General features: G+C 42.5%; 1 protein-coding gene across 1 annotated transcript in view; it reads left to right on the top strand.

The window, feature by feature from the left end:
* Positions 1-8,917, top strand: part of rybpb (RING1 and YY1 binding protein b) — a 59,117-nt gene extending 50,200 nt beyond the window's left edge. Inside the window, exons 3-5 of the mRNA XM_084317452.1 lie at positions 810-1,205; positions 1,956-2,066; positions 4,832-8,917. Coding sequence (XP_084173578.1) covers positions 810-1,205; positions 1,956-2,066; positions 4,832-5,081 — 757 coding nt within the window. The 3' untranslated portion in view covers positions 5,082-8,917. The remainder of the gene's footprint in view (positions 1-809; positions 1,206-1,955; positions 2,067-4,831) is intronic.
* Positions 8,918-12,492: the final 3,575 nt, after the last annotated feature.

Here is a 12,492-nt window from a genome sequence, read left to right as displayed (position 1 = left end):
TGATTATCATTTTGCAGAAGTATTATTCACGATCATCATGTGTGTGTGTGTGTGTGTGTGTAGTGCACCCTTATGCATCCATAGGTATTTTAAATGGTTGCTCGGCTGGAAGACAATAGATTAAGTGTTTTCCTAGAGGTTTTATGTGAACTGTCCAATGTAACCCCTGAGAGAAAAGCATTCCGTTATCCTCCCCGAAGCTTTGCTCTGGGACTATTTATTCATCCTCCAACGAGACTTTTGTCTTGCAGACACTACTTGGCCACTGAGTGAGAATGCAGAATGGTGGAGCTCAAACTGAAATATATGCTTTGTGTGATTATTTCTGTGTGTGCCCGACTGCACGTGTTTGTACTTGTGCATGTGTGTCTGTATGTGTGTCACTTGTGTGTGTGTGTGTTGGATGGCTGGAATGAGTCGGTGGGAGAAGGGAGTTCATCTGTGCTCTGAGACCTAGATAGCGGATGCTGCAGCGCGTCCCTCTGGATCTCTGTTGGTGACAAACGGGGCCAACCCTGCCGTAATCAGATTAGAGGACCTAAGTGACGTAATCAGATTAGAGGACCTAAGTGACGTGCTGCAAATGTCCCACCTTGTGATCCCCTTGCATTCATTTTATTACAGCAGTCGGCTAATGAGATTACCCCTCAAAACAGACTTTCTCCACCAGGAACTGTCACTTAAACCTCCCTCTGCAGTGGCTCAGAGCCCCCCCCCCTCCCAGGTTCAGTCACCTCCTTCATGAGTGGCGGCTCATGGCTCCACTGCCAGGCTAATCCCTGCTGTTTGTGCCCTGACCTCCTCCACAGGAAACCCAGGATCAACTCCCAGCTGGTGGCCCAGCAGGTGGCCCAGCAGTACCCCATGCCCCCGCCCCCCAAGAAGGAGAGGAGGGAGAGGAGCGAGCGCTCGGACAAGGAGCGCCCGGACGGGGAGGGAGTGGAGCGCCCGGACGGAGAGGGACGTCCCGAAGGAGTGGAGCCCCCGGAGATGGTGAGGCAAGACGTGGCGGAGCCCCCGCCGGAGAAGGAGAAGAGCGAGAAGGAGAAGAGCGAGAAGGAGAAGAGCGAGAAGGAGAAGAGCGAGAAGGAGAAGAGTGAGAAGGAGAAGAGCGAGAAGCAGAAGGAGCCCGTCAAGGAGAAGGCAGACAAAGAGAAGGAGATCAGCCCGGCCATCACTAAGAAACCCAACAGCAAAAAAAACAGGTCAGCTGATCAGTCACACCAGTGGAGCAGAGGGCACCCACATAGACACACAGGCCACAGACACCCATTTGAGAAGATTTCAGAAACCTCTATCTCTGAGAGGATTTTTGTCCTTGGATGATATTTAGTCCAGAATTGCTCTCTCAATACAGTAGTTCTCAAAGTAGTACTCAGATTAATTTAACTATCTCATCCATAAATGAACACAATGACAATGTATGACTATTCTGCTCATAAGATTCGCTCTCTCCTTTAATGATCTCATCTAGACATAGAATTCTGTAAAAATCTCAAAGCAAAGGTCTTATCAAACTGTGTTCTAATTTGTGTCAGTTAGTGGTCCTTGATGTGAAAAGGTTTGAGGACTTTCCTAAACAAATTTTATTTTTTTACTTTACTTTTTTAAATGATGTCGAAAAATAAGAATTGTGTGAGAGAATCGTGATCTCAATTCTTAGAGAGAAAAATCATGATTCACATTTTGGCAAGAATCGTGCAGTCCTAATGTGTATATAATATATATATATATATATATATATATATATATATATATATATATATATATATATAATACGGTATATACATCATTATTGTACATGCTATCATACAGAGTTATATGGGCTATGTGCAGGTGTATAAGTCGATAAGAGGATTATATTCAGGTAAAATCAGACAGATATGGATTATGTGTATGTATGTGGTAAAATTATGTTTTTATGCATGTATATTATATCCCCTGTGCTCCTCCAGACCCAAGTCAGACAACCACCAGAGTCCACCCAGTGACAAGCACAGCAGTATACTGTCTGGGAAGTCAGTCACCAAGATCAACAAGATCAGCAAGACGTCTCACATCTCCAGGTGCGTCGCTGCTGCCTCTCATTCCAACTCCAGCTAGAGGGGAATGGAAACGCTAGAAATTAATGAATAGTTTATTTCAAACAAGAATATATAAACAATAATAAAATTCCAAAGATAATTAGCTGTGAAAATAAAATAAATAATAAAGTAAGATAAAATAATAAACAAAAGTATTTAGTCTGAAAAGTAATGGGAAGAAGCAATATGCTTATCGGGTCCTACCCCTTATTGCAATATTCCCTTAACAATTTTTCTAAATGGTGTTAAATCTTCTTCCAACAGAATCTGCAAACAAAATAACTTGTGCATCGATCAAGTTCATTTATAATAATTACTGTTGATATATAATAGTTATTTTACAATGAATAGGCTATTATTATACAAAAGTTCCATCCAGTATTTTTATAAAGCAAAAGGTATATGTTCACTAGATCACATTTGATAAAGCAAGTTTTTCAACCAAATTGTTTATTTTGAAGGAGCTTAATTATAAGCTGTTTTATGGGGGCTGCCATGTTTTCATCGCCACACAGAGATGCAGTGTGTCGCTGGTTTGATGAGTAAATAAGCATGTAGTCGACGAGCTAGAAGTTAGCCAACCAGTGACGAGGCGTATCCGTGATGAAAAAATAAAAACGTTCAAGACTGCTTCAAATTAGGCTCCTCCTTCAAAGTGAACATATATTGTGGGAAATGGGATTTCCCTCTTCTGTGTTGATTTCGCTGTCTGGAATATTTGGGCACTGTGGGGGGAAATTACATATATTATACCCTATATATAGAATCTAGAGTTTACTTGTTGCCATATGCCTGTTTTTGAGTTCCAGCTGAGAGGTAGGAGCTGGAAAACAAAAAGTTTCCATAGCCTGAAGTCTTAGGTCCAAAGTTGATAACAAAAAGTCTAACTTTAAAGTCAGAAACTTCACATGGGCAATTCCAATGATAGACCCGCCCCCCTCGTCCCCATCACCAAATCAGGATGGTCAGGCATGCAACAGGTCCTCGGGTTCGCAGCATTTTTCTCTGAGCACCTGCACTGCGGTGGCTTTAAACAATGTGCTCAGTGTTCACCACCATACAATACGTCTTTTCACAGAAGGATATTGCACTTCAACACTTGTGCTCAATCTGCAAAAACCTCAAGTGATTCACAAATGATCTCTTCACATTGAACGCCCACTCTCACTTTATACCCACATACTCCGACTGTCCCTCGCATCACGTGTCGAAATGAGCAATTTGGTGGAGCCGCCCACATGGTGCTGGCAGCCTCACCGCTGTGGTAGTCAGTGGAGCGCTCCAAACATATCTGTAATACTGTAGTACCTTGTGTAGTCAAGTCAAGTCAAGAGTTTTAATTGTCACGGCATACAGGTATACAATGAAATGCGGGTACTGTGTACTGTGATCTCTTTTGAGAATGGCAAGTAGATTACTGTGATATATTGTGTTTTATTACAAAATTTTTAATTATTTTGACCATAATGAAAGGTTTAAATATTTCACTTTGGGGGCATTGAAAGTTTTGTAATTCTTTCTAGGGATGCACCGAATGGGAAATTCTTGGCCGAAACCGATACCGAAAATAGAAAACAGTTGGCCGAAAGGCCGAAAATGATTCATAGAATAGATTTTTTTTTACCAATGTTGTGGAACATTATGATTATGGAAAAATATATGATTATGGCAAAACTTAACTTAAATAATAAATCACTATTATGGGTCCATAAAACATTTATTCAGCACTTCTGAATGCATACAGTACATTAATTCCATCTTTTCTCTGGCTGCGCAGCGGACATCTGTGCTCTACTGAGCACACCTTTCTAGTCCCCAGCTGAATGTGCTCGCTTGACTCGGCACAGTAGACGCGCGACAGACAGACAGCGTCAATGTGAGAAACACAATCTCCCCCCCCCCTCTCGCTCTGAATAATATGCATATTAGATCACTCAGTGATTAACCGCGACGGGCATATAGTAAATAAGGATATAAAAGCATGTTAAAGACGCATTTATTGGAGGCGTTGCGCGCAGAGTTTACATAGAAACAGCGCGACTCCCGACAGCGCAACATCATCACAACAACACGCGTTAGGTTACAGGTTGTTTCTGTTTCGGTGAAAAAACTCTTTCGGCCACCGAAATTTCGGTGCATCCCTAATTCTTTCTTTCATTTTCTTTTTCAGATTTTCAAACAGGTCAATATATAATAATCGGGGGTCCCGCAGGGTCTTAAAAAGTCTTACATTTAATAATACATTTTAGACCTTAATGTCTTAACAGTCTTAAATATGATTTTGATAGGTCTTAAAAGTGTATTGGATTAGGAAGTTACTTCTCTGTATTGTGATGTGTTATGGGGAAATGTCTGCAAAGTAAGCAGTGCAGTTCCTCCCTAACGATGCATATTGAATTTCTTCTTTCATAGTAATTTTCATACTTTGTTGCCAGTATGGCCATGAAATAGGTATTCAATTCTATTGAAAGTAGTCTTAAAAAGTAAAAAACGAAATTAGATACCCTGAATAATATAATATAACAAAAAAATATTATTACAATACTGTTGAGGAAATGTTTCTTGATATTATACTGAATCATCATCCTCCCACACTCCAAATGCTGGAGTTAACAACTTGTATTTACTCATAGACGGTAGACTATATCATTCTCTATATTTTTTGTACCATGTACATCAAACAATAGACGGTATACTATATAATTCTCCATATATTTATATGACAAATATATTCCCTCCCTCATCAGGCCCAAACTGAAGAACGTGGACCGGAGCACCGCCCAGCAGCTGGCCATCACCGTGGGCAACGTGACGGTGATCATAACAGACTTTAAAGAGAAGACCCGCTCTTCCTCCACGTCCTCGTCCACCGTCACGTCCAGCGCAGGCTCCGAACAGCAGCACCAGAGCTCCGGCTCCGAGAGCATGGACAAGGGCTCGTCCCGCGCCTCCACCCCGAAAGGAGACCTCTCTGTGGGGCATGATGAGTCGTTCTGAGACCCCTCCCTCCACACACACACACACACCTACCTTCGCACCTACCATCACCCAACCCCACCCCCACTCCCACATACAAACCAACCTTTCCCACCCCTCCCCCACGTTTCTGGACACTTGGCCCTTTTCCACTGTAAGAACTTGCCGCGGGCAAACCGCGCCGTCAAACCCGGCTCACAGGTTCCAAAATTCTTTCCACGGTAAACGGGAGGTTCTACACAAGGTTCTCGGAACAACATTTTGGAGCAGCTCAGGAGGCGCCGCTAAATGCGACATCCCGCTATACCGGGGGCGGAGCTACCAGTGCTCTCCACTGTGACTGGTTAAGAAATGTGTCGCCACATCCGTAAAAAACAGGCAGCTAGCTGGGGGTGAAAGTTCATCACGTTCTTTTTTTTTCTTTTTTTTTGAACAAAATATCTCATACCATGGACTCTCATACCGTCTCGTATTCACAACATGATTATAGGTACAACAAGAGCCTCTTCCATGTCTGCTTACTGCGTCGCGTGCCAAATGACGTAGGCCAGCGTAACCGTCGCTTCGCGTCGACGCTTCCACCAAAACCTTTGCAGTTCTCGAATTACAGTGGGAAAAAAATAAACAAGAACCCATCTCAGAACTTTCCAGAGGTTCTGAAAGGTTCCTTTCTAGAAAGTTCCCCAAGTTCCTTTTGACAATGGAAAAGTGGCATGTGGATCCTTTTTTAAGGGTTGGGGGGGAGGGGATGGGGGATCTCACCTTCTTACTGCTGCCCTGCCTCTCATTCCATAACACCCCCTCCCCCCACCCCACCCATCCCTGGATGCTGGGAGAGAAAGCTGGCTATGAGAGAAGCAGCGTGATGCGCCTGTTAGGAGACTCCTCCCCCCACCCCTGCTCTGGGGGGAGGGGGCCTCCCTCGTGGGATACACACACGGTACAGGCTTTGGAGGAGGGCGGAACCGCCCGCCCTCCCCCATCCCCTGGTAGCATCCAGACACTTGTATGTATTGTTTTATATTTGTACGTGGATGTGAGGCAGAGTCGAACATTTTTTGTTTTGTTTTTGTAAAAAAAATAATAATTCTCCGCTGTGCACAATAACCACCGTTATTACCCTTATTTATTACTGTTGCACCTGTATACTTTGATATTCTCCCTATTATTTTGTTTGTTTTTCGTTGAAGCTTCGCTGTGTTAGCTCTGCCAATCCGTCGTTCCTTCAGTGGTTTTTTACAGTTTGAAACGATAGGACAAGACTCTTGAGACTCCCACGTACACGCATACACCCTCCCGCACACACACACACACACACGGGCTGGTGCTAGGTTCACTGTGAAGCCGTTATTCAGATCTGGAATCGCCATTTTACATCCCAACACAACAAAAGTGCTAATGACTTAAGAAATTCTCTCTCCTTCACGTCTCTATAACACTCGTCTCTCTCTGAAACACCATTGGGTGTCTTTATCTTGATATTGATCATGTACAAGTCAACTTGGAGTCAGGCAAAGAAAAACGGTTTCCCGAAGTTCCACCGCAAACCAGAACCTTTTCAAATGAGATGGTCTTATGATTTAGTAACCATGCAGCAGATCTTATACAGTATATCTTGTCCTCCACTGTATAGCATAGGCTCTATTGTGTAAAACACTAAAAGCTGGTGATATGTTCTGCATTCCGTAACTTTGAGATTAGTTTGTTGGCTGAGGGTAGAAATACCGCCTCCCCTCGGCTCTTGAGCCAGGACTTTCTTTTTCACAGTCTGTTTCAGGTTAGATACAGTTCTGCTCGGTGAAACCCTATGGAACTGTAAGACAGTCTATCCCCTGATGATGTTGCTATTAAGCTGTTGTGAATGGATTTAATTTTGTTTTTGTTTTTTTGTGGTTAACTTGAGGCAACTTTGAATCGTCATTTCCCACACACTTACGTGCAAAGACCTGAGCAGTTGATGAAGTCAGTCAACAGTTTGAGTTGAATCGACTTGTTTTGATTGATTTATTTAAGACTCCAATATCTCGTTGAAGGCAACAAAAAAAATTGCAGTAGTTGATAGATTATTGCTCTTTGTGGAATTTCAGAACAGTAAGGCTTATAAGGGGTTTTGATTCACACTCACCTTAGCTGATAATAGACCAACATAATTTCCTTTTTAACTGTATTAAATTGTATAAAGAATAAATGTGTATATGATATCTTAGTTTTATTTATTGAAGGACCAAAGGAATTTCATAATGACATGATACATAGACAGATGAAATAACAATTTGAAAATGCAATTATCAAATGTGTGAAATGAAATACAGTTTAAATAAAGACTAATATAATCCATTTAAATGGTGTTCTTATTGTCCACTTTCTATCTCTCTGTACAGTTAAATCAGGCCAGAGAAGGACTCTTAACTGTGAGCTGAGCTGTAGGAACACGATCCATCCTAACGATCACTGGTGACTCGCTCCTCCTCTCTGTGCAGCCAGTGAGGGATGGACTGGGTATATATAGTGTTGCCGGCTCTAGAGAAGATTTCTAGTGCTGCCGTGTCTCTTTCATTGAAAGCCCTCTGCCTCAGCCACTGAAAGCCTCCCCTGGGCTGTGGGACTACCTAGAATACACCTAGCTCCTCCAACCGAGGCCCGCTTGGCCTGAGCGCAGTGCTTCGATCTCTCCCCGAGCAACTAAACGCAGGTTAGCTGAGGTGAACACACAGCCCTCGAACAACGACTCCTCGCTGTTTCCGTGGGGCTAGGATTTTGATAGGTCGTCGACTAAAAGGCTTTTTGCAATTTCACACGTAGTTGTGATAATCATGTGTGCTGTGATTAAAAGCAATGTTTGTCCATAACTTTTTTCTGCTATTCAGCTGTGGTTATTATCATGTACTTATGTACTTTATCGCATACGAATAATGGGAGTCAACGTTTTTAAAAAGTGAGGAAATGCAATGTGAAGAGAAACACTGGCACGACTGGGGTTAGAAGTGGAGGGGGGAATGTTTTGTCCCAATTTTTACTGAGAACATTACCCTGCTTTGTAATGCAATCTTATTAGAAACGGGCGTAAAAAAGAAAAAAAAAAGCCATCTTTTCACCTGCCTTATCTGCAACCATATTCACTTGACTGAGTAACTTCTTTACGGAAATGATTATGTTAAATTATTGAACAATGGCCATTTGCTGAGTATATTAACTATTGCTTGTATATAGAATTTGAAATGGTGCAAAAAGCCAACACTATGAAAATGGCATCAGAGCTGAACAGTCTTTCGTTCCCCGTTTTCTTTTACGCGCAAGCAGTTATGTTCTTGTGTGCGACCAGTAACCTTAATTTACTGTGTAAAGATGGTTACATTTTTTTTTTTATTTTTTTATTTTTTTTTTTTAGCTTGGTCTGTCAGAGACCCCAAATATAGAATGCTTGTTTACTGACTATAACCTTTATCGTGAATTTCCAATTTAAGTGTATTATACAAGCTCTTCTCATTTCTCCTCCTATAAATATGTCTTGTACAACAATGCTTTTAAAGTTATTGCTCGGTAAAAATAGAAAATAAAAAAAAATATGTTGGGACAATATAATAATCCATTGTTTGTTTTTAATCCTGTTTTCTTTGTTTCTTTTTCTAACTTATAGATGATGTGTCATTGTTTCCCTCGTGAAATGGTCATATTATGTTGTGTGAAATGTCTACGAAGCATTTCAGATGATCACTGCTCCTTGTCTAGCTTATAATGTTGAAATAATACATGTTTCTGGCATGTGCACGACTTTGCGCTTATAGGCTAACTTATCATTTCCCTCTGCTTCAAATAGAAATGTCTATTTATGAATTTTGCTTGTAGTTTTTCACAAATAAAATTGTTTAAAGTTATCTATTTTTCCAGGTGTTCAGTGTCTGTTATTCATCGGCCAGTCAGTCTTTCTATCTATCTCTATAGTAAATATGATTACATTCAAATGTACTATCATCATCGTACAGCACGAGTACAGTACAATGCAAATAAGTTGTCATCTAACCATAGTGCAAGGTAACGGTAATGCATTAACCCTTTCACTGCCACATGACAGAAGGTTAACCCTTTACTATCACACTACAGACGGTCACCAGGTTAACAATATAGAGTGATTACATTGAAACATTTAAGTGATTAAATGGAATATATATAATGTTAAATTCAGAATGTTTGATCATTTCCTTCACATTACTATGGCTCTGGGATTCTGGAAGATGGAACTGGGGGGACAATTCATATGGAAATTATTCACTGACATGTTTTATGCTTGGTGTAGTGCAGCCGTGGTGTCTTTAACAGTTATCTCTTTAAGTTGCCTTTGGAGATCACACCAAGGCTAGGCGTGCGAGCGGCTGTCATCACCAGCCACTGGGATTGAGGGGGGGGGGGGGTTAGGGGGGGAGAGAGCGAGAGTGCATACGAGCAGAGGCCTCATGCATGGTGCAATGACACACGAAGCGAGGGATCCCCCTCGTATTGACAGCCGCCCTCAATCATCTCTGCTGGGGGTGCCCTCTTCCCTCAGAGGCTGGTTAACGGGGCAGCAAAGTGCCAGATTCTCACTGTCATTCAAAGGCTCAAACTCAATGACAACAGTCCTCTGCTGTCACTGACGATAAACATCAAAAGACCCTCAAGGGAAGAAAGTCAATGTTCACATTTGTTTAATGATTATAAGCGCATTTGTTATTTATTACATGAAGGGAGTCCCCCGTCACGCTCGGCTAATACCCTTACACTCTGGTTTGTACATGAACTCTCAAGGTTACATCATCAAACACAATTGGCAGAGCAGTTCTTTTTAAACACTTTCTTCACCCCACGTCACTTGTGGCTTTTCTACAGTCCCGTGCAGACTTGATCCTGGACTCAAAATGACTCGGATCACTGCCCTAATCGGAGCTAAAAGACAGACTGTGGACCAAGGCTGAACTACCAAACAGGCCCTTGTTGGGCAGGTGCCCAGATGTCATGGAGGCCCTCAAGGGAGCTTCAGAAATCAAACCAAGAGAGTTCCACTGCTCCAAGGTTGCCCCCGGATTGAGAGACCAGTAACTGCTAATTGAGAGACCAGTAACAGCGCTGATTGAGAGACCAGTAACTGTGCTGATTGAGAGACCAGTAACAGTGCTGATTGAGAGACCAGTAACTGCTGATTGAGATACCAGTAACAGTGCTGATTGAGAGACCAGTAACTGTGCTGATTGAGAGACCAGTAACAGTGCTGATTGAGAGACCAGTAACAGTGCTGATTGAGATACCAGTAACAGCACTGATTGAGAGACCAGTAACTGTGCTGATTGAGAGACCAGTAACAGTGCTGATTGAGAGACCAGTAACTGTGCTGATTGAGAGACCAGTAACAGTGCTGATTGAGATACCAGTAACAGTGCTGATTGAGAGACCAGTAACAGTGCTGATTGAGAGACCAGTAACTGTGCTGATTGAGAGACCAGTAACAGTGCTGATTGAGAGACCAGTAACAGCGCTGATTGAGAGACCAGTAACTGTGCTGATTGAGAGACCAGTAACAGTGGCGTTAGTGGCGAGCGCCTTGCCCACTGCGCCACTCAGCCACCATGTAACAGGGCTGATTTAAGTATAGGCTACAACATTTCCATCCAAATCAGATCTTCAAATTTATTTTGATAGTCCTGGTTACCTTTACTTAATATTCAGAATTTAAGATTTGCACCCTACTACTGAAGTTAAGTGGTGAACGTATGTGATAAAAGAATGATGTTGAGTCGAGATATAGACTGATTCATTGAAAATGTTAATACTGTGTCTAAAGTTTTAACTTGATGATAATGAAAACTGACATTGATATACACTGATTTTAATGCAATCAACTTTGGTTCCACCCCCCTGTGTGTGTGTTTGTGTGTATAGTATATATAGAAATCTCTTTAACATGTCTTTATAACCTGACGAAGATCCGATTTGGATCATTGTAGCCTATAATATTAATGATAATAAACTTAATTTGTATAGCACCTTTCATACAAGAATTGCAGCTCAAAGTGCTTCACAGCAGTAAAAAAAAAAAAAGACAGGCATAAAATTAGCAAAATAGACAAAAATAGACAAAATCGAGGTAAGACAGAACACCAAATCAGTTTTTTATTTTATTTTTTATCTACTTTTTCTCCCATTTTCTATTTTTCTCCCATCCCAATTTCGTATCGTCCAATTCTACCCTCCCCTGTCTCGAACGCTGTTAGGCCATGCCTCCCACAAGCCGGCTGCAATGTGGACGAAGCCTTACATCACGTGTCCCCTCCGGTACTCGAGGAAGCAGCCGTCGCATCTTTTCACCTGCACAGCGCGATCTCTCAGCGTCGGGGGTCTGCGTGGGAGGGCACACCGCCCCCGTCGCTTCCTGATTCTGCTGCGCAGGCGCACCAACCGACCTGTAGGAGTCGCTGTCCACAACGTCCGATCCCCACACATCAGCTTCCCACCCCCTAATACTGCCAATTGTATTAGTATGAACGACCAGCCAAGCTGATAGCAATGCGGAGAGCTGGGCTCGAACCCAGCGTCTCCTGCATTGGTGGTGAGGGCCTTGCCCACTGCACCACCTAGCCGCCCTTACCAAATCAGTTCTTCATATTAGAATCTAATATCCCAATAGGCCACCTTGTTTACGGTTTGATTGTCACACATAATATAGACCATGGGGCTCAGGAGGTAGAGCAGTCGTCTGGTATCGGGAGGTTCCCGGTTCGATTCCCGCTCCTCCCAGGCAGCGTGTCGATGTGTCCTTGAGCAAGACACCCCTAATTGCTCCCGATGAGCAGGTTGGCACCTTGCATGGTTGCCTCTGCCGTCAGTGTGTGAATGTGTGAGTGCATGTGTGAGTGAATGGGTAAAATGTGAGTAACAAATTGTAAAGCGCTTTGGATAAAAGCGCTATATAAAAAAGCAGCCATTTACCATTTAAAAATAGACAGTAATAAAAGAGCAGCAAAATAGTGCAGTGCAATAAAAGAGTTAGTAAAATAGAATAGACACTTAGACAGTAAAATGTTTGATACCCACACAGCTTAACATCTGACAGTCTTTCTTCCTGCTTGATACCCACTTTGACCCTTTGAACCTCCCTCTCGGGGCGCAGTTCCCTCTCTCAGGGCACAGTTTCAGGCCTGGGTCCCCCGCACAGTTCAAAAACTGACAGTGTAAAACCTGTAATAAGAATTAATAAAAGAGTAAAATAGAATAGACAGAGTAAAATAATGCAATCTCATCTACAGTACAATCAAGCAGTGGGGTGTATTAACTCTTTGGTGGCCATACCCGAGATAAGTCGGGTTATCTCGCTATGCGTTGAGCACCATACCAGAGATTTCTTTGATCTTTTTCCTTTGATCCCCGTTCTATACGGTCAGCCGGAGCCCTCTAGGAGGTGTCC

This window comes from Notolepis coatsorum (assembly GCF_963971535.1).
Source record: "Notolepis coatsorum genome assembly, chromosome: 6".
In the NCBI taxonomy this organism is placed as follows: domain Eukaryota; kingdom Metazoa; phylum Chordata; class Actinopteri; order Aulopiformes; family Paralepididae; genus Notolepis; species Notolepis coatsorum.
Note: the sequence above shows the minus strand (reverse complement) of the source record. Positions and strands in the feature narration are given on the sequence as shown.